The 23,357-nt window shown below is 40.3% G+C and overlaps 1 protein-coding gene across 2 annotated transcripts in view; it reads left to right on the top strand.

The window, feature by feature from the left end:
* The first annotated feature begins 432 nt into the window (after window positions 1-432).
* TAF4B (TATA-box binding protein associated factor 4b) overlaps window positions 433-23,357 on the top strand; it is a 133,290-nt gene continuing 110,365 nt past the window's right edge. For both annotated transcript variants that reach the window (XM_066247025.1, XM_066247024.1), the window contains exons 1-3: window positions 433-1,253; window positions 15,217-15,362; window positions 19,175-19,282. In XM_066247025.1, the coding sequence (XP_066103122.1) occupies window positions 911-1,253; window positions 15,217-15,362; window positions 19,175-19,282 (597 nt within the window). In that variant the 5' untranslated portion in view covers window positions 433-910. The remainder of the gene's footprint in view (window positions 1,254-15,216; window positions 15,363-19,174; window positions 19,283-23,357) is intronic.

Here is a 23,357-nt window from a genome sequence, read left to right as displayed (position 1 = left end):
CAATTGTAATGCTAATTTTAGCAATGCTTTAGAGCAAAGCCCGCATAAAAACCCTGAGGAAGCGTGATAGAGTTCCTACTGAGTTACTGTTTTCCAAAATCAGCCCTTCTCAATTTTTGCTTATAAAGTAGAAGCCCGTACAAAGTCTTGTTCCGGCTTTTTTAAGGAACACGCCACTGGCAACATCTAGGAGAGGAACGCGAACGCCGCAGTTTTCGGAGTACGGTTTACCCCTCCCACATGACAGACTTTCGGTAACTCGCCCCTCCTTCTTCTGGATTCTGGGGATGATTCTAAAGCTCCCTGGAGCGGTCCCTAGTGACGTCACGAGCTCGATTACAGTCTGTGGCCAATCACGTGGCCGGATTCCGGGGAAAGCCCGGGGCGGTGACGGCGGCCTGTGCGCGCGCGCATGGTCTCCGCGTGGCTATATAAACATGGCTGGCGTGGTCGCGCGGCGCAGCGTGTCGAGCGTGCATAGGGGGTTTAGGGTTGCTCAGCATTGTGGTTTTGAAATTTCTGGCGGGGGAACCATGGCGTAGTCGAGTTAGGCTGGGAGGCGAGAGCTAAAGTGACGCTCTTCCGGGAACCTCACAGCCAAGCTCCGCTGCAGCGGGACCCGAGGCTGAGGCGCCGAGCTGAGCCGGCGCACGTGGGAACGCCGCTGAGGAAGTGGCCGGGCAGATACTGCTGCCGGCGGGGCCACGCGGCCCGGAGGGAGGTCCCGGACGCTCGTGTCCCGCTTCCCAGCCGGCGCCCATCATTGTTTTTCGTGTCGCGGCCCCTGCGCCTCCTCCTAGCGATGCTGTGGAGCCGGAACTTCCCTGGAGTCGGCTGCCGCTTGTCAAGCCTCAGCTTGCCTGTGCTCCCGGAACGGCAGCGCGGCGGCTGCCGCTGATCCACCTGGGGGATGCCCGCAGGCCTCACGGAACCGGCCGGCGCCGCACCCCTCGCGGGTATGAGCGCCTCCGGGACCCTGACCAGAGCCCCCGCCGGGGCTCTGACGGTCCCGGTGGAGGGCACTTCCGTAGCCCTGGGCGCCGTGACTAAGGCTCCTGTCAATATCTGCGTGGAGTCCACGGTGTCCCAGCCGTTGCGGCTCCCCGTCGGGACTCTGGTGACCAAAGTGTCTCCCGTCAGTGCTCTTCCGAAACTCAGCAGCTGCCCTGGGCTGCCTGCTCCTCAAATAGTCGCCATGAAAGCCCCCAACACAGCAACCATCCAGCTGCCTGCTAATTTGCAGCTTTTTCCAGGTATGTTCACCTTTCCCAGTTTATCCATCGGTCCAGGCAGCGGTGACACGGGAAACGCCAGAGCCCCAGATTGCCTGGTTGCTGGTAGCTTAAAAAACAACAAAACCAAACCAAGCCGAGCGAACCTTTCGTACATAATCTTGACTTGGCAGAACAGTGATTTGGCTTTACAATTGATATAGTCTCTGTGAGTCCTCAGTGCATAGTTATTCTTCCCATATTTAAGGAAACACTTTTTTCACCTAAGTGACACAGTAAAAGCTGGAGCAGTGTATTCTCGAGGGCCTTGGAGGTGCTGGCTCCAACCTGGGGAAGTATAGCCAAGTTCAATTTCTTGCGGAGAAAGGTCAGCTTATATTCGTAACCACACACGTTACCATGTTGACAAAAGTGTATTTAAGAGATTCTTGGGTGTTAAGACTGAAAGAGAATTTTAAATTGAAGCACGTTTACTGCTTTATAGTACCAGAAGTGATCGTTGCCGTTTTGTGCACTGTCTAGTGATCGTTGCTGCTTTGTGCACTGTCTTTAGATGTGTGACGATAGTATCTTCAGGTTAGAAGACTCCCAGGGAGCAAGTGCCAGAGTTGACAAATAAATCAAACAATGCAATTGTGATATCTAAAGCAGACTGAATGCTGCAGTTTTTTTCAGTATGTGACTTCTTTTTATCCTACAGTTTACGTTGTTGGGCATTTTTTTTCGTGATTTATGCAAAGGTTTTGTTCTGTGATCCTGTACATACTATAACTATGATGAAGGATATTTGAGTGTTCTGCTTGTGTTCAACTGGAAATTCTCTTGGAATTTCAGTGGGGGGTTGGAGGAAGGCTCATTGCACATTCTTTGGCGTGAACTCTACTACAGTGATATATTTTCTGTAAATTTTGCTCAGCAGTAATTGGAACTCTGACACGCCAAGACAGTAATGAAGTCAAGCATTTCATTTAAAAGATTTAAGTATCCCTTAGTAAAAGGATGGGAGAACTCTTTGGTACCTAATGTTCTGTTTGGTCATGAACATTGCAGAGAGATTATGTTCTTCACTTGATGAAGATCTGTTTCAGTTTTGTATGGTACACAAGGTACATACATACACTTGTTAAGCTGTGTGCATCACTGGATACATTTTCTACAAGTTCTAAATTATCTAGCATGCATTATTATAAAGTAGTTATGGATGTGTTTAAATGAAATCACCCCATAATTTAAAACTAAATGCCTGTCTAGTCAGTGAAGTTTGTTAAGAAGCAATAAAAAAAGTATTAAAATGGGCCTGACCTGTGGTGGCGCAGTGGATAAAGCGTCGACCTGGAAATGCTGAGGTCGCCGGTTCAAAACCCTGGGCTTGCCTGGTCAAGGCACATATGGGAGTTGATGCTTCCAGCTCCTCCCCCCTATCTCTCTCTCCTCTCTCTCTGTCTCTCTCTCTCCCCCTCTCTCTCCTCTCTAAAATGAATAAATAAAATAAAATAAAAATAAATAAAAAAAAAGAAAAAAAAAAAAAGAAAAAAAAAGTATTAAAATGGGAGAACTTTCAAGAGTAATGAAAACTTGCAAAGTGGGAACTGATCACTTATTGTTGTATTGATAACTTATTGAGGGCTGGGCACTTTTTAATACTTATTTATATTCTTTTGTTTATTGGTCATAACAAGTAGGTAGAAAATAACCTTTCTTAAGGGTAATGTGCCTAATACAAAACTCATAGGTGTCAGAGGGAATTTGAATCTGGGTCTGTTTTCTCTTCCCACAACACTGTGCTTACAACTTGTTGTGTGCGCACACTACGCCTCCTTGAGTATCAATGTTAAAAGGTGATTTATAGAATTTTAGAGCCTAATCTTTTTATACACAGAGAAACCAAACTGAAACTTGCTAGAAGGATAGCAGCAAACCAGGAAGGACTACATGCGCTGCACTAACACATTTTAGGATGTCAAACATGAAGAAACTCCCATTAAATGAGAAAATGACTTGCCTTTAGGAATCATTAGCTACAGAGGAGGTGGGAGTTGAAGAGCAGCTTTTGGGAATTTCTGCTATGTGTGGCAGAAGAGTATACTAACATTTGTGTTCTCATTGGTGCAGAATAAAATTAACTATTTGAATAATGAAATGGAAATACCGATTAACATTTTTAAAGGTTATGATTCTCGTACTTTTCTTTTATATACTGAACATTAGCATTTGATTACTGAAGTATACTTTCTTTAATTATATATCAATACTTAGACTTTAAGTACTTGATTTCTCTTTACTTCAGAATTTCCTCTATGAACATAACTGGTTTAAAAAATAAATAGGCACCACAGGTTTTGTAGGTTAACAAGGGCTAAACTTTTAAAAAGCGGGGGCAGTGAGAAGAAATGAAAGGAACTATAGTGAAGCTCTGAAATTATTTTCTTTTGAATGTTTTTGGTAACCTCTTCAGTCTTCTTTTTTTGTGAACATGTGAGATTTTAGGCCAGACTGTGACTCTGTTTTTGGTTCTGTCTCTCCTATCACTTGTTTGAGAGTGATGAGCAAGGACTTGTTTTTTTCTTTTATTTTATATATACTGGTAAGTTCTACTTGACAGTTAAACTGTACAGAAGTTTGTGAAAGTTACTTGTGAAATCATTGAGGTCCTTTTACATCAATTCCTTCATGCTGAGATGTGGCATAGGATTTGTATCTGCTTTTCAAATTCCTTAACTCGTTTCTGGATAAGCTAGTGGTTCTTGTTTCCACACAGGCTTTATCTAAGGGATATTACATGGTCATCAGCTTCCACAGTTGTCACAGTGCTGCTGGCTTTCATGAAATGACAGGCTCTTCTTCTCAGTGCTCACCATGTGTGCCATTGGCTCTTTGGATTTCAAAGGCTGTGCAGTCAGCTTACTCCTGATAATGTCAGTGGCATTGTTCCGTCTATGGATAGTCATCCCACAGGAGAAAGCGCTGTACTCCATTCGTGCAGCTCTTCTTCAAGGCAAATAGATTAGTTTCTCCTATTTTGTGTTACTACTTGCAGCCTGTATATTTGCCACCATACTACTCTCAGTTCAGTTTTGTCACTTTCCTTTTTTATTGTAAGTTCCCAAAGGTCAGAACTCTATGTTGTTGACTTTTTTCCCCCAGGGCTTAGTATGTTTATTGGCACTGGGAAAAGCACTTAAGTATTTTAATGCATGCAGATTATGTAGAAAGAATAGGGGGCAATCTGGTTGCAGCTCTTTTTTTTTTCTTTCTTTCTTTTTTTTTGTATTTTTCCGAAGTTGGAAAGGGGGATAGTCAGTCAGACTCCCGCATGCGCCTGACCAGGATCCACCTGGCACGCCCACCAGGGGGCGATGCTCTGCCGGGGCGTTGCTCTGTCGCGACCAGAGCCACTCTAGCGCCTGGGGCAGAGGCCAAGGAGCCATCCCCAGCGCCCGGGCCATCTTTGCTCCAATGGAGCCTCCCTGCGGGAGGGGAAGAGAGAGACAGAGAGGAAGGAGAGGGGGAGGGGTGGAGAAGCAGATGGGCGCTTCTCCTGTGTGCCCTGGCCAAGAATCAAACCCGGGACTTCTGCATGCCAGGCCGACGTTCTACCACTGAGCCAACCGGCCAGGGCCTGCTTGCAGCTCTTAAAGCAGGGGTCCCCAAACTTTTTACGCAGGGGGCCAGTTCACTGTCCCTCAGACTGTTGGAGGGCTGCCACCATACAGTGTTCCTCTCACTGACCACCAATGAAAGAGGTGCCCCTTCCGGAAGTGCGGTGGGGTCCGATAAATGGCCTCAGGGGGCCGCAGTTTGGGGACACCTGCCTTAAAGGGTTCCAAGGGCCATCACATGAATCAGTGTGTTTTATTTTTAATTTCTTGCTTATTCTGCTTACAAAAGTGGCATATGTTCTATAAGAAAAACTGAAGTGTAATATCCACTCACCTCAGAATATCACTACTAACAATTTTTTGTATCTTTTTCATGTTAGTCTGTATAAATCTTCATCATTTTTGAATTACTTAGTAGTTTATTGTACTGATGTACCATCATTTTGGAAATAACTTTTCTATTCATAGACATTGATATCGTGTGCACTGTTTTCTGCTATTAGAAATGATGCTATAATAAGCATATTTACATGTATACTGCTCACAAAATTTAGGGGATATTTTATCGCTTCGTATTCATTTTGAAATATCCCCTAATTTTTGTGAGTAGTATATATTTTTGTGCAGCTTTGCAAAGATGTTTTATTTTATTTTTTATTATTATTTTTAATGGGGTGACACTGATAAATCAGGGTACATATGTTCAGAGAAAACATCTCCAGGTTGACATTTGATTATGTTGCATACCCATTACCCAAAGTCAAATTGTTTTTTGTCACCTTCTATCTGGTTTTCTTTGTGCCCCCCGAACCCCCGGTAGCCACCACCCTCTTGTCCATGTCTCTGAGTCTCATTTTTATGTCCCATCTATGTATGGAATCATATAGTTCTTAGTTTTTTCTGATTTACTTATTTCACTCAGTGTAATGTTACCAAGGTCCATCCATGTTGTTGTAAATGATCCGATGTCATCGTTTGTTATGGCTGAGTAGTATTCCATAGTATATATGTACCAAAGCTTTTTAATCCTCTTGTCCACTGATGGACACTTGGGCTGCTTCCACATCTTCGCTATTGTGAACAATGCTGCCGTAAACATGGGGGTGCATTTCTTTTTTTCAAACTGTGCTATGGTATTCTTGGGGTATATTCCTAAAAGTGCGATGGCTGGATCAAGAGGCAGTTCGATTTTTAATTTTTTGAGGAATCTCCATACTGTTCTGTGTAGTGGCTGCACCAGTCTGCATTCCCACCAGCAGTGCAGGAGGGTTCCCTTTTCTCCACATCCTCGCCAGCACATATTCTGTGTTGTTTTGTTGATGAGCACCATTCTGACTGGTGTGAGATGATATCTCATTGTGGTTTTAATTTGCATTTCTCTAATGATTAGTGATGTTGAGCATTTTTTCATATGCCTATTGGCCATCTGTATGTCCTCTTTGGAGAAGTGTCTATTCATTTCTTGTGCCCATTTTATGATTGGATTATTTGTCTACCTGGTGTTGAGATTTACAAGTTCTTTATAAATTTTGGTTATTAACCCCTTATCAGACGTATTGTCAAATATGTTCTCCCATTGTGTAGTTTGTCTTTTTATTCTGTTCTTATTGTCTTTAGGCATGCAAAAGCTTTTTAGTTTGATATAGTCCCATTTGTTTATCTTGTCTTTTATTTCCCTTGCCCGTGGAGATAAATTGGCAAATATGTTGCTGCGAGAGATGTCAGAAAGCTTACTGCCTATGTTTTCTTCTAAGATGCTTATGGTTTCACGGCTTACATTTAAGTCTTTTATCCATTTTGAGTTTATTTTTGTGATTGGTGTAAGTTGGCGGTCTAGTTTCATTTTTTTGCAGGTAGCTGTCCAATTTTCCCAAAACCATTTGTTAAAGAGGCTGTCTTTACTCCATTGTATGCTCTTACCTCCTTTGTCAAATATCAGTTGTCCATTAGCTGTGGGTTTATTTCTGGGTTCTCTGTTTTGTTCCATTGATCTATATGCCTGTTCCTATGCCAGGACCAGGCTGTTTTGAGTACAAGGCCTTGCAGTATAACTTGGTATCAAGGAATGTGATACCTCCCACTTTATTCTTCCTTTTCAAGATTGCGGAGGCTATTCGTGTTAGCTGTAAGTGTTTTGTAGAATCCCTTTGTCAGTTTGAGGAAGTTTCATTTTATTCCTATTTTGTCACTTGTTTTTTTTTGGTTTTTTTTTTTTTTTTTGCATTTTTCTGAAGCTGGAAACAGGGAGAGACAGTCAGACAGACTCCCGCATGCGCCCGACCGGGATCCACCCGGCACGCCCACCATAGGGCAACACTCTGCCCACCAGGGGGTGATGCTCTGCCCATCCTGGGGGTCGCCATGTTGCGACCAGAGCCACTCTAGCGCCTGGGGCAGAGGCCACAGAGCCATCCCCAGCGCCCGGGCCATCTTTGCTCCAATGGAGCCTTGGCTGCGGGAGGGGAAGAGAGAGACAGAGAGGAAGCGCGGCGGAGGGGTGGAGAAGCAAATGGGCGCTTCTCCTGTGTGCCCTGGCCGGGAATCGAACCCGGGTCCTCCGCACGCTAGGCCGACGCTCTACCGCTGAGCCAACCGGCCAGGGCTTGTCACTTGTTTTTATCATAAAAAAATTGTGTCAGAGATGGTCAAATACTTTTTCTTCATCAATTGAGATCACCATGTGGGTTTTTGTCATTATTCTGTTGATAGAGTGTTTTACAGTAATTAATGTTCAGATGTTAAACCGACCTTGCATGCTGATATACCACTTGGCTATAGAGTTTCATACTTTGTGTGTGTGTGTGATAGAGACAGAGAGAGGGACAGATAGGGACAGACAAGCAGGAAGGGAAAGAAATGAGAAACATCAGTTATTCGTTGCGGCTTCTTAGTTGTTTGTTGATTGCTTTCCTCATGTGCCTTAACCAGGCGGCTCCAGCAGAGCGAGTGGCCCCTTACTCAAGCCAGTGACCTTGGGCTCAAGCTGGTGAGCCTTCCTCAAACCAGATGAGCCCATGCTCAAGCTGGCGATCTCGGGGTTTCGAACCTGGGTCCTCCGCATCCCAGTCCGACGCTTTATCCACTGTGCCGCTGCCTGGTCAGGCTCTCAGTTATTTTTCTATTCTCTATGGTACAGGCATACCTTGGATATATTGCAGATTTGGTTCCAAACCACCACAATATAATGAATATAGCACTGAAATGATTCACGTTAATCCTTTGGTTTTTCAGTGCACATAAAAGTTATGTTTATACTATACTGAGGTCTTTTAAGTGTGCCTTAGCATAATTTAAAAATACTTTATTACTGAAAAGTGCTAACCATCATCTGAGATTTCAGTGAGTCATAGTCTTTGCTGGTGCAGGATGTTTATGTTGATGTTTATGGCTGTGGAGTGATCAGGGTGATGGATGCTGAAGGTTGAGTGTCTGTAGCAATTTCTTAAAATATGACAGCTTTGAAGTTTGCTGCATCAATTGATTCTTCCTTTCGTGAATGATTTCTCTGTAGCATGCAGTACTGTTTGATAGCATTTTACCCACAGGACTTCTTTCTTCTCAAACCCTGCTGCTCCTTAATCAACTAAATATATGTAATATTCTAAATCCTTTGTTATTTCAACAGTCTTAACCACAAGTAGATTCTATCTCAAGAAACCACTTTCTCATCTGTAAGAAATAACTTCTCATCAGTTGAAGTTTTATCATAAGATTGCAGTAATTCAGTTACATCTTCAGCATCTACTTATGGTAGATCTCTTGCTTTTTCCCCATCTATAGTTATTGTTACTATAAAAGTCTTAGCCCTCAAAGTTGTCCATGAGGGTGGGTATCAACTTCTTTCAAACTCCTGTTAATTTTGATATTTTGACCTCTTATGAATCATGAATGTTTTTAATGGCATCTAGAATGGTGAATCTTTTTTGGAAGGTTTTCAATTTTTCCCAGATGTTTCAAAAGAATCACTATCTATGCAGTTATAGCTTTACAGAATATATTTCTTAAATAATAAGACTTAAAAGTTAAAATTACTCCTAGATCAATGGGCTGCAGAATGGATGTTGTATTAACAGCCCCCAAACAACATTAATCTTATTGTACATCATCATCAGAGCTCGTGGGTGACCAGGAGCATTGTCAGTGAGCAGTAACTTTTTTGAAAGGAATCTTTTCTGAGAAGTGAGTTTCAGCATCTGCTTCACATTTATATTAATTCAGCGAGATATAAAAACATATAGCTCATTTTCTATTTATTTTTGTGCTATTACTATTCTATATATTGCATCTAGGTATGCTATAAACCCAAAAATTCCTTGTAATTATTACATTATGTAATTTTATACCTTTAAAGAAGGTGACAGAAAAAAGAAGAGCAAGCATATATTTGTAGTATTTGTTTTATTACCTTCCTATTTACTGTTTCTGTGAAGTTGAGTCACCATGTGAAGTCAGTTCCATAGTGCAATACAGCTTTGTTCTCATTCACTTGTTTATGCTGTTATTGACAAATATATTACATTTCTATGTTACAAACCCAAGAATACAATTACATATATTGCTTTATAGAATTGTTTTTAAAAGCTATTAAGAGACAAAAGAAGTTATATGCATTTATATTGTGAAATTATATAATTAATTACCTTTATTAGTGTCCTTTTTTCATGTGAATTCAAATTAGTTGGTGTCACTTGTTTATAGCCTGAAGAACTTCATTTATTAGTTTGTTTATACTGTGCCTGCTAGCTACCAACCCTCTCAGTTTTTATCTAGGAATATTTATTTAGCCTTCAGTTCTAAAAGATATCTCATTGTTGAATAACAGTTGTTTTATTTTAGCAATTGGAATGTTTCATCCTACTGCCTTGTGGCCTCCATTGTTTCTGATGAGAGGCCAGCTGTTAATCTTGTTGGGGTTCTTTGTACATAATAAGTTGATTTTCTTTTACTGCTCTCAAGATTTTTTCTTTGTCTTTTTTTTTTTTTTTTGTATTTTTCTGAAGCTGGAAACGGGGAGAGACAGTCAGACCTGACTCCCGCATGGGCCCGACTGGGATCCACCCGGCACGCCCACCAGGGGGCGATGCTCTGCCCCTCCGGGGCGTCGCTCTGCCTAGACCAGAGCCACCCTAGCGCCTGGGGCAGAGGCCAAGGAGCCATCCCCAGCACCCGGGCCATCTTTGCTCCAATGGAGCCTCAGCTGCTTGAGGGGAAGAGAGAGACAGAGAGGAAGGAGAGGGGGAGGGGTGGAGAAGCAAATGGGCGCTTCTCCTATGTGCCCTGGCCAGGAATCGAACCCGGGTCCCCCGCACGCCAGGCCGACGCTCTACCGTTGAGCCAACCGGCCAGGGCCTTTCTTTGTCTTTGAACATATTTACTATGATGTGTCTTGGTGTGGATCTCTTTGAATTGGTCCTATTTAGAGTTTATTGAGCTATTTAGATGTCTAGATTATTTTTAAAAAATTGGCTTTAGATTTTATTTATTATTAGAAATTAAATTTAATGGGGTGACATTGGTCAATAAGAATACATAGGTTTCAGGTTAACATTTCTATAACATTTAAACTGTTGATTGTGTTGTGTGCTCATCACCCAAAGTCAAATCATTTTCTGTAACCAAGTATTTGTTCCTCTTTACTCCTCTCTTCGTCATCCCCCCTCTCTGGTAACCACTTCATATCTAGATTTTTAAAAATCAAATTTGGCAAGTTTTCTGCTGGTATTTATTTGAATTTTGTTCTGCTCCTTTCACTCTTTTTCTCTCTCCTTTTTACTGTATTCACATTATTTTCATGTTGGTGTGTTTATCAGTGACCCATGTTTCTCTGAGGCTTTGTTTATTTTCTTCGTTCTTTTCTCTCTCTGTTCTTTGGATTGCATAATATATTAACCTATCATTTTTGATAGGCTTTATTTTCTAATTTTTATTGAATTTATTGGGGTGATATTTGTTAACAAAATTATATAGGTTTCAGTGTACAATTCTATAATACTTAATCTGTATGTTGTATTGTGTGTTCACCCCGTGTCTTCAGCACCTTTTATCTCCCATGTACGCTCTTCTACCTCTGCTCCCTTCCCCTTTGGTAACACTCACACTGTTGTCTGTGACTGGGTGTTTTTTCTTTGCTTGATCCCTTCACCTTTTTCATTAGACTCCCTTCCCCTCTGACAGCTGTCAGCATTTTCTCTGTATCTATGAATCTGTTTCTGTTTTGTTTGTTATTTTGTTCATTGGCTTCCACATATAAATAAATCATATTTTTTCATCTTTCTCTAACTGGTTTATTTAACTTAACATAATACTCTCCAGATCCATTCAAGCTATTACAAAAGGTAAGATTTCCTTTTTTATGGCCAGGCAGTATTATTCCATTATGTAAGTGTACCATAGCTTTTTAATTTTTTTAAATGATTTTCTTTATCAATTTTACCGATAGAGGAGAGAGGCAGCAGGGTGCGGGACAAAGAAGTATCAAGTCATAGTTGCTTAACTTTAGTTCATTGATTGCTTGTCGTATGTGCCGGAACCAGGCAAGCCCACGGTTTTGCACCAGTGACCTTAGTGTTCTAGATCGATGCTCTATCCATTGCGCCACCTCAGACCAGGCTGTACCAAAGTTTTTTTAAAAATTCATTCATTCATTCATTTTAGAGAGAAGATGGAGGGAAGTCGAAGGTGGGGGAGTGAGAGAGAGAGAGAAAGAAAGAGAAGTGAGGGAGGAGCAAGAAGCATCAACTCCCATGTGTGCCTTGACCAGGCAAGGCCAGGGTTTTGAATGGGTGACCTCAGCATTTCAGATCAACACTTTATCCAGTGTGCCACCACAGGTCAGGCCAGTACAACAGCTTTTTTATCCATTCATCTACTGATGGGCATTTGAACTGCTTCTAAATTTTGGCAATGGTAAATAATGCTGCAACGAATATTGCATATATTCTTTAAAATTGATGTTTTATATTTCTTTGGATAAATTCCCAGAAATGGAATCTGGGTCATAATCCATTTTTAAGCTCACCAATCTTTCTTTTGCCTATCCAAGTTTAGGTCCTGTAGTAAATATTTTATTTCAGTTATTTTACTTTTCAACTACCAATTTTAAAAATTATATTTCTAATGGTATTCATCACATCATCTTATCTTCCTTTACTACTTTAATCATGGTTTTTGTTATTCTTTTAAACATATTTATAATGGTTACTTTGAAGTCTGTTAAATGACATCTACAAGGGGTCCTTGGTTTACGACACAGTTCCTCTCCTATGACAGTGATGTAACCTGAATTTTGGTGTAAGTCAAAACACACCCTACCCCAGTGGTAGTCAACCTGGTCCCTACCGCCCACTAGTGGGCATTCAGCTTTCATGGTGGGCGGTAGTGGAACAACCAAAGTATAAATAAAAAGAGATTTAACTATATATAGTAAGTTGTTTTATAAAGATTTATTCTGCCAAGCTTAGTGAAAATCTGACATAAAGTTCTTGGTAAGTAATTATTATTATATGCTTTAACTTGCTGTAACTCTGCTTTATAAATTTTATAAAGTCAAGTTACTTCCCTACTTTATAAATCACCATTACTGTGGAACCGGTGGGCAGTTAGAAAATTTTACTACTAAGAGATACAAAAGTGGGCAGTAGGTATAAAAAAGTTGACTACCCCTGCCCTAGCCTAACACAGATGGAACACTTGTGCTTTTAACAGGCCAAAATGGCATAGATAAATGTACTAGTGGACACCAACTTCCTAACTCATAGCCCACGTTACTGCTTATTCTTCTGCTGTGCATAACCAAACTCATTCACCCATGTAGTCTGTAAGTACAGTGCTAACAGTGTAAGCCAAAACATCTCAATTTTTTAAAGAGTTTTTATGGGAGTGTCATAAACTTGAATGTCATATGTTGAGACTGTTGTAACCCAAGGACCTCCCATGTTGCCTGCCTTTTTTTTACCCGTGTCTCATACTTTTTTCTTTGCATATCTTGTTATTTGTTGTTGAAAACTAATGTAGCAAATCTAGATACTGAACTCTCCTACCTTGAGTGTATTATTATTTGTTTGTTTATTTTTTAAATGTCTGGCTGGAAGTCTGTTTTCAAAGGCTGCAATAGGCAGCCTTTGTTGTTGCTCCTTTTTAGAGGGCACAGCCTTGGGCATGAGCACAGCCAGCCTGGCTGGGATGGCAGTGGTTGAAGTAGGGCTCTCTTTCTTTGATCTTTCTATCAAGGTATTTGCCTCAATTGGTGTCAAACCCAGTTGTTGGTCTCTTCTCATTGATTGCCCTGTTGTTTTCAACAATGTCCTAGGGCCTAACTTGCTCCATATTCTGATTAAATTAGAATTTGTTCTCCTTTACAGCGTAGTTTTTAAGGTCATTGTTTGAGATTGTTCTGAAACCTGGAAGGCCCTTCTGAGTTGTCTTGTTTCTCTAGTGAACTGTAGTTAGGCATATGACATAGTTTGCATCTGTCATGAAGATAGCAGCTTTCTTTTAATTGTTCCATTGGATTGGAGAATGTTTTTAGTCTTGTGCTTTCCCACACTCTGAAATAAAAAGTTTCTCTAGGGAGATATTTGGAGCAAGTACCAGTATTGTGGCATGCTTCTCTTTGAGTGATATGCCTGTTTTAAATTTTTTATTTATTTATTCATTTTATAAAGGAGAGAGAGAGGGAGAGAGAGAGAGAGAGAGAGAGAGAAGGGGGAGGAGCAGGAAGCATCAACTCCCATATGTGCCTTTTGACCAGGCAAGCCCAGGGTTTCGAACCGGCAACCTCAGCATTTCCAGGTTGACGCTTTATCCACTGCGCCACCACAGGTTAGGCATATGCCTGTTTTAGAAGTAAGTACTGGGCATAGGTGGTAGTCTCTGGTCTTCTCTGCTTACCTCACCTAGCATGATTCCTTCACTGGAAGAAAAACGGGTTAGGACAGTCAGGGCCCAAGTATTCTCTGTGGTGCGTCTTTCATATGTAAGTGGAGATCTGTGAAAGAAGGCAGAACATCTTGGACACATTTGTCTCACATTTGTTCTGTGAAGTATGTAGCTTGAGCAGGGAATGAGAAAAGCTGGTGGCCTGCTCCTTCCAGCAAGATACCATAGCTCTTGACTAGGAGCCTGGAAGAGCAGGGAGGCCCTGCACTGGCCACACGGACTGAAGTGCTGTTTCGGCCATGTAGAGCTGACTGAAGGGAAAGTTCAGATTCTTGCTGTTCTTAAATGAGTTTTAGTAGATTTTAATAATTGTGTAGTCATTTTCTGTATGCCTTAGGTAGGGCAGTTTTCAAAGACATTAAGTGGTTGTTTTTAAAAATTATTTTTATCAGTTATGCTTGTTTTGCTGGGGAATGGGTTTATCGAGCTCTTGGTGTTGCCATTCTGGAATATGAATATGCTTGTGCCTTTTACTGATGTGGATAAGAATTTCTTTAGATTTAGAACTACTGGGTTAAAGGGCATTCAAATAGAATCACTTTGGCACAATCATAGAGTTGAACAAAGAAGTAGTACCAGCTTGTACTAACACCATCAAAATAGAGTTCCTGAATTGTAATATTCAATATTGTCATTGGATTTCTTAATTTTTGCTCATATGGCAGATAAGAAGTGATATCTCACTGTGGTCTTATGATATATGTGTTCAGTGACATTTCCCTGTCATTGGTATCAGTGTTCCTTTTGTGCATTTTGAATATTTATCCTTTTAATACATGTGAACTAAAATTTTCTCTCATTTTGTAGTTTGTCTTTTTACCTGGTGGTGTCTTTTGCTAAACAGAAATATTCTTGATATAGGTGAATGTATCAAACATTACCTATTTAAGAAATTTTTATTCCAAAATAAGAAAGATAATTTTTTACATTGCTTAAGAGTTTAAAAGGTTTTACTTGTTTGTCCTTATATCCTTAATGGTTTTCAGTTATGGTGTGAAGCTTTCCATATTTTCTATGTGTATAACTTATTGACCCAGTCCTAGATATTGAGTAGTTTCTCATAAAAAGCCACAGTGCTCTTAGAAAAATTTGATATTACATATCTGTACAAGTCTATTTTGGGGTTCTTCTGTTTCATTGGTCAGTGTGTGTAGTCTTGTGCCCTTACCATACCATCTTACTCTAGCTTTATAAAGTTTCATATTATAAAGAAAAAGTATTTTGCCTCCTTCAGGAGTGTCACAGCCATATGCTTAGGCTTTTAAGATTTAAAGTAGCTTTGAGTAAAACCATTTTTTCATATTATATATGATAATTAGTAGACGTGGAATTCAGTATATACTAATCACTTATTCAGATCATTTACATTATTGAAAGAAAATAGAAGAAATATGTGATTATGCTTCATTTATTAGCCAGGTCATGTTTCTTTTTCTTTTTAAATATAGGAACGGTTTTGATCAAAAGTAACAGTGGTCAGTTGATGTTGGTATCTCCTCAGCAAGCTGTAACAAGAGTCGAGACCACAAGTGACATCATTTCAAGGCCAGCTGTACAAACGAATACTCAAACAGTCAAAATCTGTACAATGCCGGTAATATACCTTAAAGTTTTTTTCATCGAATTTAGTTTTCCAGTTACTATTTTATTATGTGCGTATGTATTTGCCAGAAAAAAATGATCAAAGGGATGGTTGTGTTCAACCTTTTTGTTGAATATATGTTAATTTAACCAAGATACTTGGTTTTGTCAATTGGTGATTGTTAAAACAATAAAAACTCAATCTTCATACATAGATTTTGTAGTTTTCAAGGAGTGTTCAAAGGACTGTTTGCATCTCTAAAGTGGAAAGAAAACCATTCTTCAATTTTAATTTATGGCAAAATATAAAGACTACATATAGTTCAGTATTAACTTTTATCCCTATCTCATAGGAATTACTTTTAAGAAATTCAGAACTCTACTATAATATTTCAATTAATTTGGCATCATTAAGATTACATACTTGATGATTTTTCTAGGTGTCCGAAGCTTATCTTTTGTCCCAGAGTTAAAAAACATTTTTTATGGGCATCCTTTTTTGGGGGGAGGTGAACAGAAAATGCTGAATATAGTATAGGATTTTCTTGATGAGTCAGGCTCTCTTAGGAAAGATTGCATTGCTTTCTGTAGTAATATCATCCTCGGCCAGTTTAAATCTCCCCACCCCCAGTTTTACTCTGCTGATTGATTCTGGGTTCTCAACCAGTCATTTTCTCTGTTATAGTATCTGTCAATAGCTACTCCGTCCCTTTCTAGTTTGCTTTATCTAACTGCTGTGGATTGAATACATAGGTTAGCACATTTTCGTTTATAATTGGGTAGTAAAAAGAGAATTCATGTTTTCTCTTTGTGCCAAAGAATAGAGTTCAAGATTTTTATTTATTTATTTATTTATTTTTGTATTTTTCTGAAGTTGGAAATGGGGAGGCAGTCAGACTCCCGCATGTGCCCGACCAGGATCCACCAGGCATGCCCACCAGGGGACAATGCTCTACCCATCTCTGGGGCGTTGCTCTGTTGCAATCAGGGCCATTCTAGCACCTGAGGCAGAGGCCATGGAGCCATCCTCAGCACCCAGGCCAACTTTGCTCCAGTGGAGCCTTGGCTGCGGGAGGGAAGAGAGAGACAGAAGGGGAGGGGTGGAGAAGCAGATGGGCGCTTCTCCTGTGTGCCCCGACCAGGAATTGAACCTGGGACTCCTGCATGCCAGGCTGACGCTCTACCACTGAGCCAACCGGCCAGGGCCTAGAGTTCAAGATTTTTATTTTGAAATACTGTGATATTTATTTGTTAAATCAGTTGCCTCCTTAGATATGTGAAATGAGCATCAGCTGGCCACTTGACCAATTAGGTTCATAATATATTACACTAGGGAACAAAATTTTTGTTGCATCCACAAAAACACTTGTTACCTAATTCGAATGTGCTGATCTCAAATCTGACATTAATTTTTCTCTGTAAGCTACAGATTTTTTGCACTTCAAGATTTTAGGTTTTCATCTTATTGTAAAATTTTCAGCATTTAGTTTAACATAATGAAGTAGAATGTCTTCTAGGGCATCATCTTTGTGAAAATATAATAATTTATATAATGCAGTAAATACACTAATACACTAAAAGATATGATTGCATCAGAATTTGTTTATAATTTCAAAATAGAACATATTAAAACACTTATTTTAATCATAAAATTTGCGCAAAACTTATTTAAATTCTGTTCAGGTAAAAATTTGCGTTTGTAGCTCTTGCGTTTGTGTACTTGTTGAGGACATTCTTGTTTGATGCTCCAGCAGTAGTCTGCTCATCACTAACAGCTCCAGATTTTTGGGAAACTTATCAAGGTGACTGTTCAGGAAGTGAACCTTAACACACATGTTACATCCAATGTCGCGGAAAGCCAACAGCATCCTTTGAACCAGAAGTTCATAGTTTTTTGTTTTGTTACCCAAGGAAGTTCTTTGTAACTGCCACAAAAGACTGCCATGCTGCTTTCTCCTCCTTATTCATCTTCCTGGCAAACTCTTCATCACATATGAGGGTTCGAATTTGAGATCCATCAAATACACCTGCTTTTATCTTCTCGAAAGACAAGGCAGGAAAAGCAGAAATAATATGTTGAAAGCATTCACTTTCTTTATTCAAAGCCTGAACAAACGCTTCATTAAGTCAAGTTTGATGTGAAGTGGGGGAAAAATGATCCTGTCTCGATTAACTACAGGTTCATTCACAATATTTTGCATCCCTACTTCTAGAGTTTCACGTTTCAGCCACTCCTTCTTTGTCCAGTGTTTCTCCCGAGCTTGGCTGTCCCACAAACACAGAAAGCAAGGATACTTCGTGAAACCTCTCTGTTGTCTTAGCAGGAAATTTACCATTTTAAGATCCACACAAATGATCCAGTTATGCTCCTCATACTTCAGAAAGTCGAGGACAATTTTTACGTCATTCTTACTAAGTCATTCCATTCGGGTTGGCTAAACTGCTGAGGGGTTAATGACTTCTTGGCATCAGAAGAAGACCCTTCAGATTCTACAACCATTTCCTCATGCGTCTTATCAAAATACACTTGATCACCATGTTCACTTTCTTCATCCTTAGAAGAAATAAAACCATTGAAAACTGGATTCAGAAGTGTCTCAAAGTGTGGGATAGGTCGTATTGCTGAAGGAATATTAGGATATGTGATCATATGCCCATTTTTTCTTGCCGATGCCCTTTGTATGGATTAGACAGAAATAACAGTCACTGCCGTGGTCCTTAGGTTCACGACAAACCATGGGAAACCAAAAGGTATTCCTTTGCGTTTTCCTTTTGTCCAGTCACTAAGCATTTTCTCACAATTATGACACTCAATATGAGGAACCCAATTCTTGTCTTGATCGCCAAGGGGAACTTGAAAATAGGCAATATGTGCACGTGTCACAAATAATGAAATATTGTGCCTTTGACGTTGAAGTGTGTAACAGCCACATATATGCCAGAAAGTGTCAGGACTATTCTTAAATCTATGCCAACTCGAAGAAGCCATGATTCTATCTTAAAATAAACTAAGAGGGTGTTTTTATCAGATAATTTTTTACATTTAGAAACAACTACAATTATGTAAAAGTGATGTTTGTAAAACATTAATTACCTTGTGGTCATGTTTAATCCAAGAGTCCTTGCCCTTTAACTCTAATTTAAAAACCAATGCATGCCATTAATTGTAACAAATATAAATTAAAATTGCATAAAAACTAGAGCATGCACCAAAAAATGGATTTCAGATTTGGAATCTGCGATGCAGAAATATATAGAAAGTTCTAAAACCTCATGCAACAGAAAATGAAAAAAAATTTGTTCCCCAGTGTTATAGAATGTGCATAAAATTTATAAGGTTATAAAGCCAATTATAACAAAGAAATTTGCGGCCCTGGCCGGTTGGCTCAGTGGTAGAGCATTGGCCTGGTGTGTGGAAATCCCGGGTTCGATTCCCAGCCAGGGCACATAGGAGAAGTGCCCCATCTGCTTCTCCCCCCACCCTCCTCTTCTTTCTCTCTCTCTCTTCCCCTCCCGCAGCCAAGGCTCCATTGGAGCAAAGTTCTCCCAGGGTGCAAGATGACTCCTTGGCCACCTCAGGTGCTAGGATGGCTCTAGGTACAACAGAGAAATGGCCCAGATTGGCAGAGCATCACCCCCTTGCGGGCATGCCAGGTGGGTCCCTGTCGAGCACATGCAGGAGTCTGTCTCTCTGCCTCTCTGCTTCTCACTTCAGAAAAATACAAAGAATTGCTATGGCAAAGTGTTTATTTACCAGTACTGATTGACTTTAAATTACTAAAATACTAATGCCAATGACTCTATATTATATTCCCAACCCCTTAGAATTCTAATTCACAATTAATCAAGAAAGTGGCAGTGGCACCTGTTAAACCATTGGCACAAATTGGAACTACTGTGGTAACCACTGTTCCGAAGCCTGCCTCAGTACAAGTAAGTTGTGACAGACTCGTGGCCATGCGTGCACTGGTTATTCTCTCATCTTTCTTTATTATTTAGCTATTTTTTGCTAGATGTGTAAGTTGCTGACTATGTAACATTGAAGGGAGCAGTTCAGTGATATCTGACACTTCTCAAACTGGTAATCATTGGAGGTATGGAAACACAAGATAAACATGGCGTAGCCTGACTAGGCGGTGGCACAGTGAACAGAGTATTAGCCTGGGACGCTGAGGACCAGGTTTGAAACCTCAAGGTCGCCGGCTTGAGTGCGGGGTTGCTGGCTTGAGTGTGGGATCATATTCATGACCCCAAGGTCTCTGGCTTGAGCAAGAGGTCACTGGCTTGGCTGGAGTCCCCCGATCAAGGCACATACGAGAAAGCAGTCAATGAACAACTGATGTGCCTCAACTATGAATTGAAGCTTCTCATCTCTGTCCTTCCTGTCTGTTTGTTCCTCTTTCTCTAAAAAACAAACAAAAATATCGTGCATATTTTTAGAATATCTTTTTTACTTGAATGTATTAAATTAATACAAATGTATCCAATAGATACAGGTCCAGTAAAACCTCAGTGAAACTGGTAAGAACTGTGGAGCAAATATGACTGTCAGAGATGAGCCATTGTGTGTCAACATGGTCAGCTGGGTCTTAATTTCCCCTTTGTGATCAGTCATTGGATGTAGACTAACCAAAAAGAGAAGAGAAGTGCTCTTGGGAAAGGTGATTTCCCTGAAGCTGAGTTGAAACCTGAAGGAACTGACAACTAACTGCAGGTTTTCTTCTAGCATTCCCAGTAGCTAGGACAACACAGATTTCTCTTTGTGGCATATCATCGTGCACTCCTTGCATGACTGGGATCTGCTTCCTCATATATTTTGAAGACCGGCTCTTTTGGAATTCCAGTGGATTACTTCCTTGGGGAAACAAGAAAGAGAAGTTAGTAAGAGGAATTACAGTCCCTACTGCTGCAACTGATGCTTATAATGTCCTTCCTTCATTATCCATTCTAGATTTTCCTTACCCTCAGTTACCAACTCTGCTGGTCATGGTAGCTTAACTGGTAGTGTGGCCAGACCTTAATCCCTGAGGGATATGAGGTCCTAATCACAGTGAAGTAAGAGTTTCTGCCCTTGTCCATTTGTCATCACAATTGAGGAAAGAAATCCCAAGAGACACTTAAGTGGATCACCTGTATTTACCACACATATTGCTCTTGGATTCCATTGTAAAACAGTACCCCTACCTATTCCAGAAATCAGGTCCATCATGATAATAAATTTTCCCTTTTCTGCTGGTCCCTGGACACAAGGAACCTGAAGTGCTCAGGGGGCAGCTGTGGTGTCTGGTTTATAGCTGTATCCTTTGGTGACAGTGTGACCTCTGAGGGGGCCATATGGGTGGAGCGCCCAGGTAGCAGGCTCAACTAAACAGATGGGAAACTGAGAGACAGTGAAAGAGGGCAAGTGCCTTTATTGAAGGCTGGTGTAGAGCACACAAGCAAAAAACATTAGAGTTCATTGGTGTGTTTGAATGGCACTAGGTCACAGTCAGAAGGGGATAGGAAGAGGAACTTGTACCATAGATCCACCTTATCACACTGGTATAACTAGTCACCTGGATGGGCTGTTTAGACACTATTTGTGGGGATGTTGGGGCATCAGAATAATTAGAAGTTTAAAGAATTTATAACATCATTATTTCATGGAAGGGTTTTATCACTTCAACAGTACTTTGAGTATGTGAGTTTTCTCATTGGATCTATTTCTCAAAGATTTAGTACTTACAGCTGTTAAAATGATATATCTAGGCTGTTAGTTCTTCTCTTTGGATATTTTGTCATCTATATGTCTATATCATTGATATATCCATGTGGATTGTTTGTAACTTTTTTTACTTTAGGTCAGTGCATGTTTTAAACGAGGCTGCTCCTCAGTTGTAAGCTAAAGAAGAAATGATCAAATAATGGAGTTAATGAATAATATCTGTGTCTACTTTCAGGAGTAAAGCATTCTTAGTGTGGGGTATTTTTTAAAACAAAAGTTTTCCATTGATTTGAGAGAGAGGTGGGGGAGAAGACAGAAAAGGAAAAGGAGAGAGAAGCATCAACTCATTGTTCCACTTAGTTCCATTTAGTTGTGCACTCATTGGTTGCTTCTCCTATGTGCCTTGTCTGGGCTTCGGACCCACAACCTCAGCATGCTGAACGATGAGCTATCCACTGAACCATCTGTCCAGAGCCCAGGCATTTCTTGAAAATAAGGAGCTAGAACTTGGAAATGAGAAAAGATAAAACTTTTTATACTTGACTATTTGTCAGGGCAAATGTCTGTTAAGAAATTTTGAAAAGTATTTTTCTATTAGTAGTTATCAGTATATATTAAAATGGCTTAAAACATGGTTTGGTCTAGTAAATATAACATGGGAAGTAATTTGAAATCTTTGTTTAGTTTTATATTGTGTGTCATAATGAAGACATAGCTTGACCCATTGTTGCAATGGAATATAATGTGCAAATGGTTGCATTTAGAATTAGTCTTTCTAATTACAAATGAACAAACCCAAAGTTGATTGCTTTTTCACACAGGTATGAAAAATGACTCTCCTTGAAATGCAGCTTACTCTGTTCAATTTGAAGACAACTCTTTTACTGGTTTTATGTATAACTGATTTTTCACAGATTATTTCCCATACACCCCGGGTCTTCTTTCTCCTGTTCCCCAGACATACCTAGTTAGTGCCAGTGCAGTCTTGCAAAGCGTGGAAGTACAATTGGTGAGACTAAGGCAGAGCTTTGATTGAATTTAAGATGGTCCATCCATACGCAGTAAGATGATGTAGATAAAGGCCGGGATCATGTACCTCCTCATTCCTTTTAAGAGGTGAAATTCCCATGGAAAGTGCATGTATCTGGTAGAGTCATAATAAAGGACAGATTTTGTTCCAGAGACAGAACAAAATATTGACAAGGAATGGAGAAATGTCATAATGCCCCCTTTACTCAAAACATAGGATACTTTTCCTGAGCTTACATTTCATGGGCCTTATTTTGCTTGTGAGGGGGAGGGACAGAACTCTCTGGAGGAGCCCCTTCTTTCCGTATTGAAAGGTACTAATGCTCACCAGCTAAAGTTTCAAATCGTGCCTCAAATATAGTAGCACAAAGAGTTAATGACTGAGTATAAATAGACAGACTCACTGAAGAAAGTATTTATTTACTGTACATGAAACTAAAAAGCTGATTAGAAAGTCCCCACAGGATTCAGAGGGAAGTGTACAGTAGTTGTCCTTGGAGAGCAGGACTAAGGCTAGGAATAAGAGGGAGGCGTCATTGCATTGTCACCTTTGGGATCTGGTCACACTTAATAAAATTGTATGAATTTAGGTGTAATTTTTTATTTTACCTTTTTTTGCTTAACATTTCATCATTAGTTCTAGTCACCATCATTTTCAGTGTTTTTAATTTCTTTGCCATTTTTACTCTCAAATTCTTGTCTAATACATGTTTTAGTCTTTCTAAAGTGGAAAATCTTTTTTTTAAAGATTTTTTTTAATTTTAATTTTATTTATTCATTTTAGAAAGGAGAGAGAGAGAGAGAGGAGAGACAGAGAAGGGGGAGGAACAGGAAGCATCAATTCCCATATGTGCCCTGACCAGGCAAGCCCAGGGTTTCAAACCATCGACCTCAGCATTTCCAGGTCGACACTTTATCCACTGCGCCACCACAGGTCAGGCTTTTTTAAAGATTTTTAAAATTGATTTTAGAGAGGAAGAGAGAGAGATGGAGAGAGGGAGTGAGCAGGATCACTCATAGTAGTTGCTTCACTTTAGTTGTTCAGTGACTGCTTCTCATATGTGTGTGCCTTGACCAGGCAAGGCTGAGGTTTCAAACCAGTGACATCAGCACTCCAGGTTGACGCTCTATCCACTTCGCCACCAGAGGTCAGGCTAAAGTGGGAAAATTTTTTGTACATTCAGATTTACCTATCTTTACTATGTATTACAAAAGATTTCCTTCCTCCCTCCCTCCCTCCCTCCCTCCCTCCCTCCCTCCCTCCCTCCCTCCCTC

This window comes from Saccopteryx bilineata, chromosome 11 (assembly GCF_036850765.1).
Source record: "Saccopteryx bilineata isolate mSacBil1 chromosome 11, mSacBil1_pri_phased_curated, whole genome shotgun sequence".
NCBI lineage: Eukaryota > Metazoa > Chordata > Mammalia > Chiroptera > Emballonuridae > Saccopteryx > Saccopteryx bilineata.
Note: the sequence above shows the minus strand (reverse complement) of the source record. Positions and strands in the feature narration are given on the sequence as shown.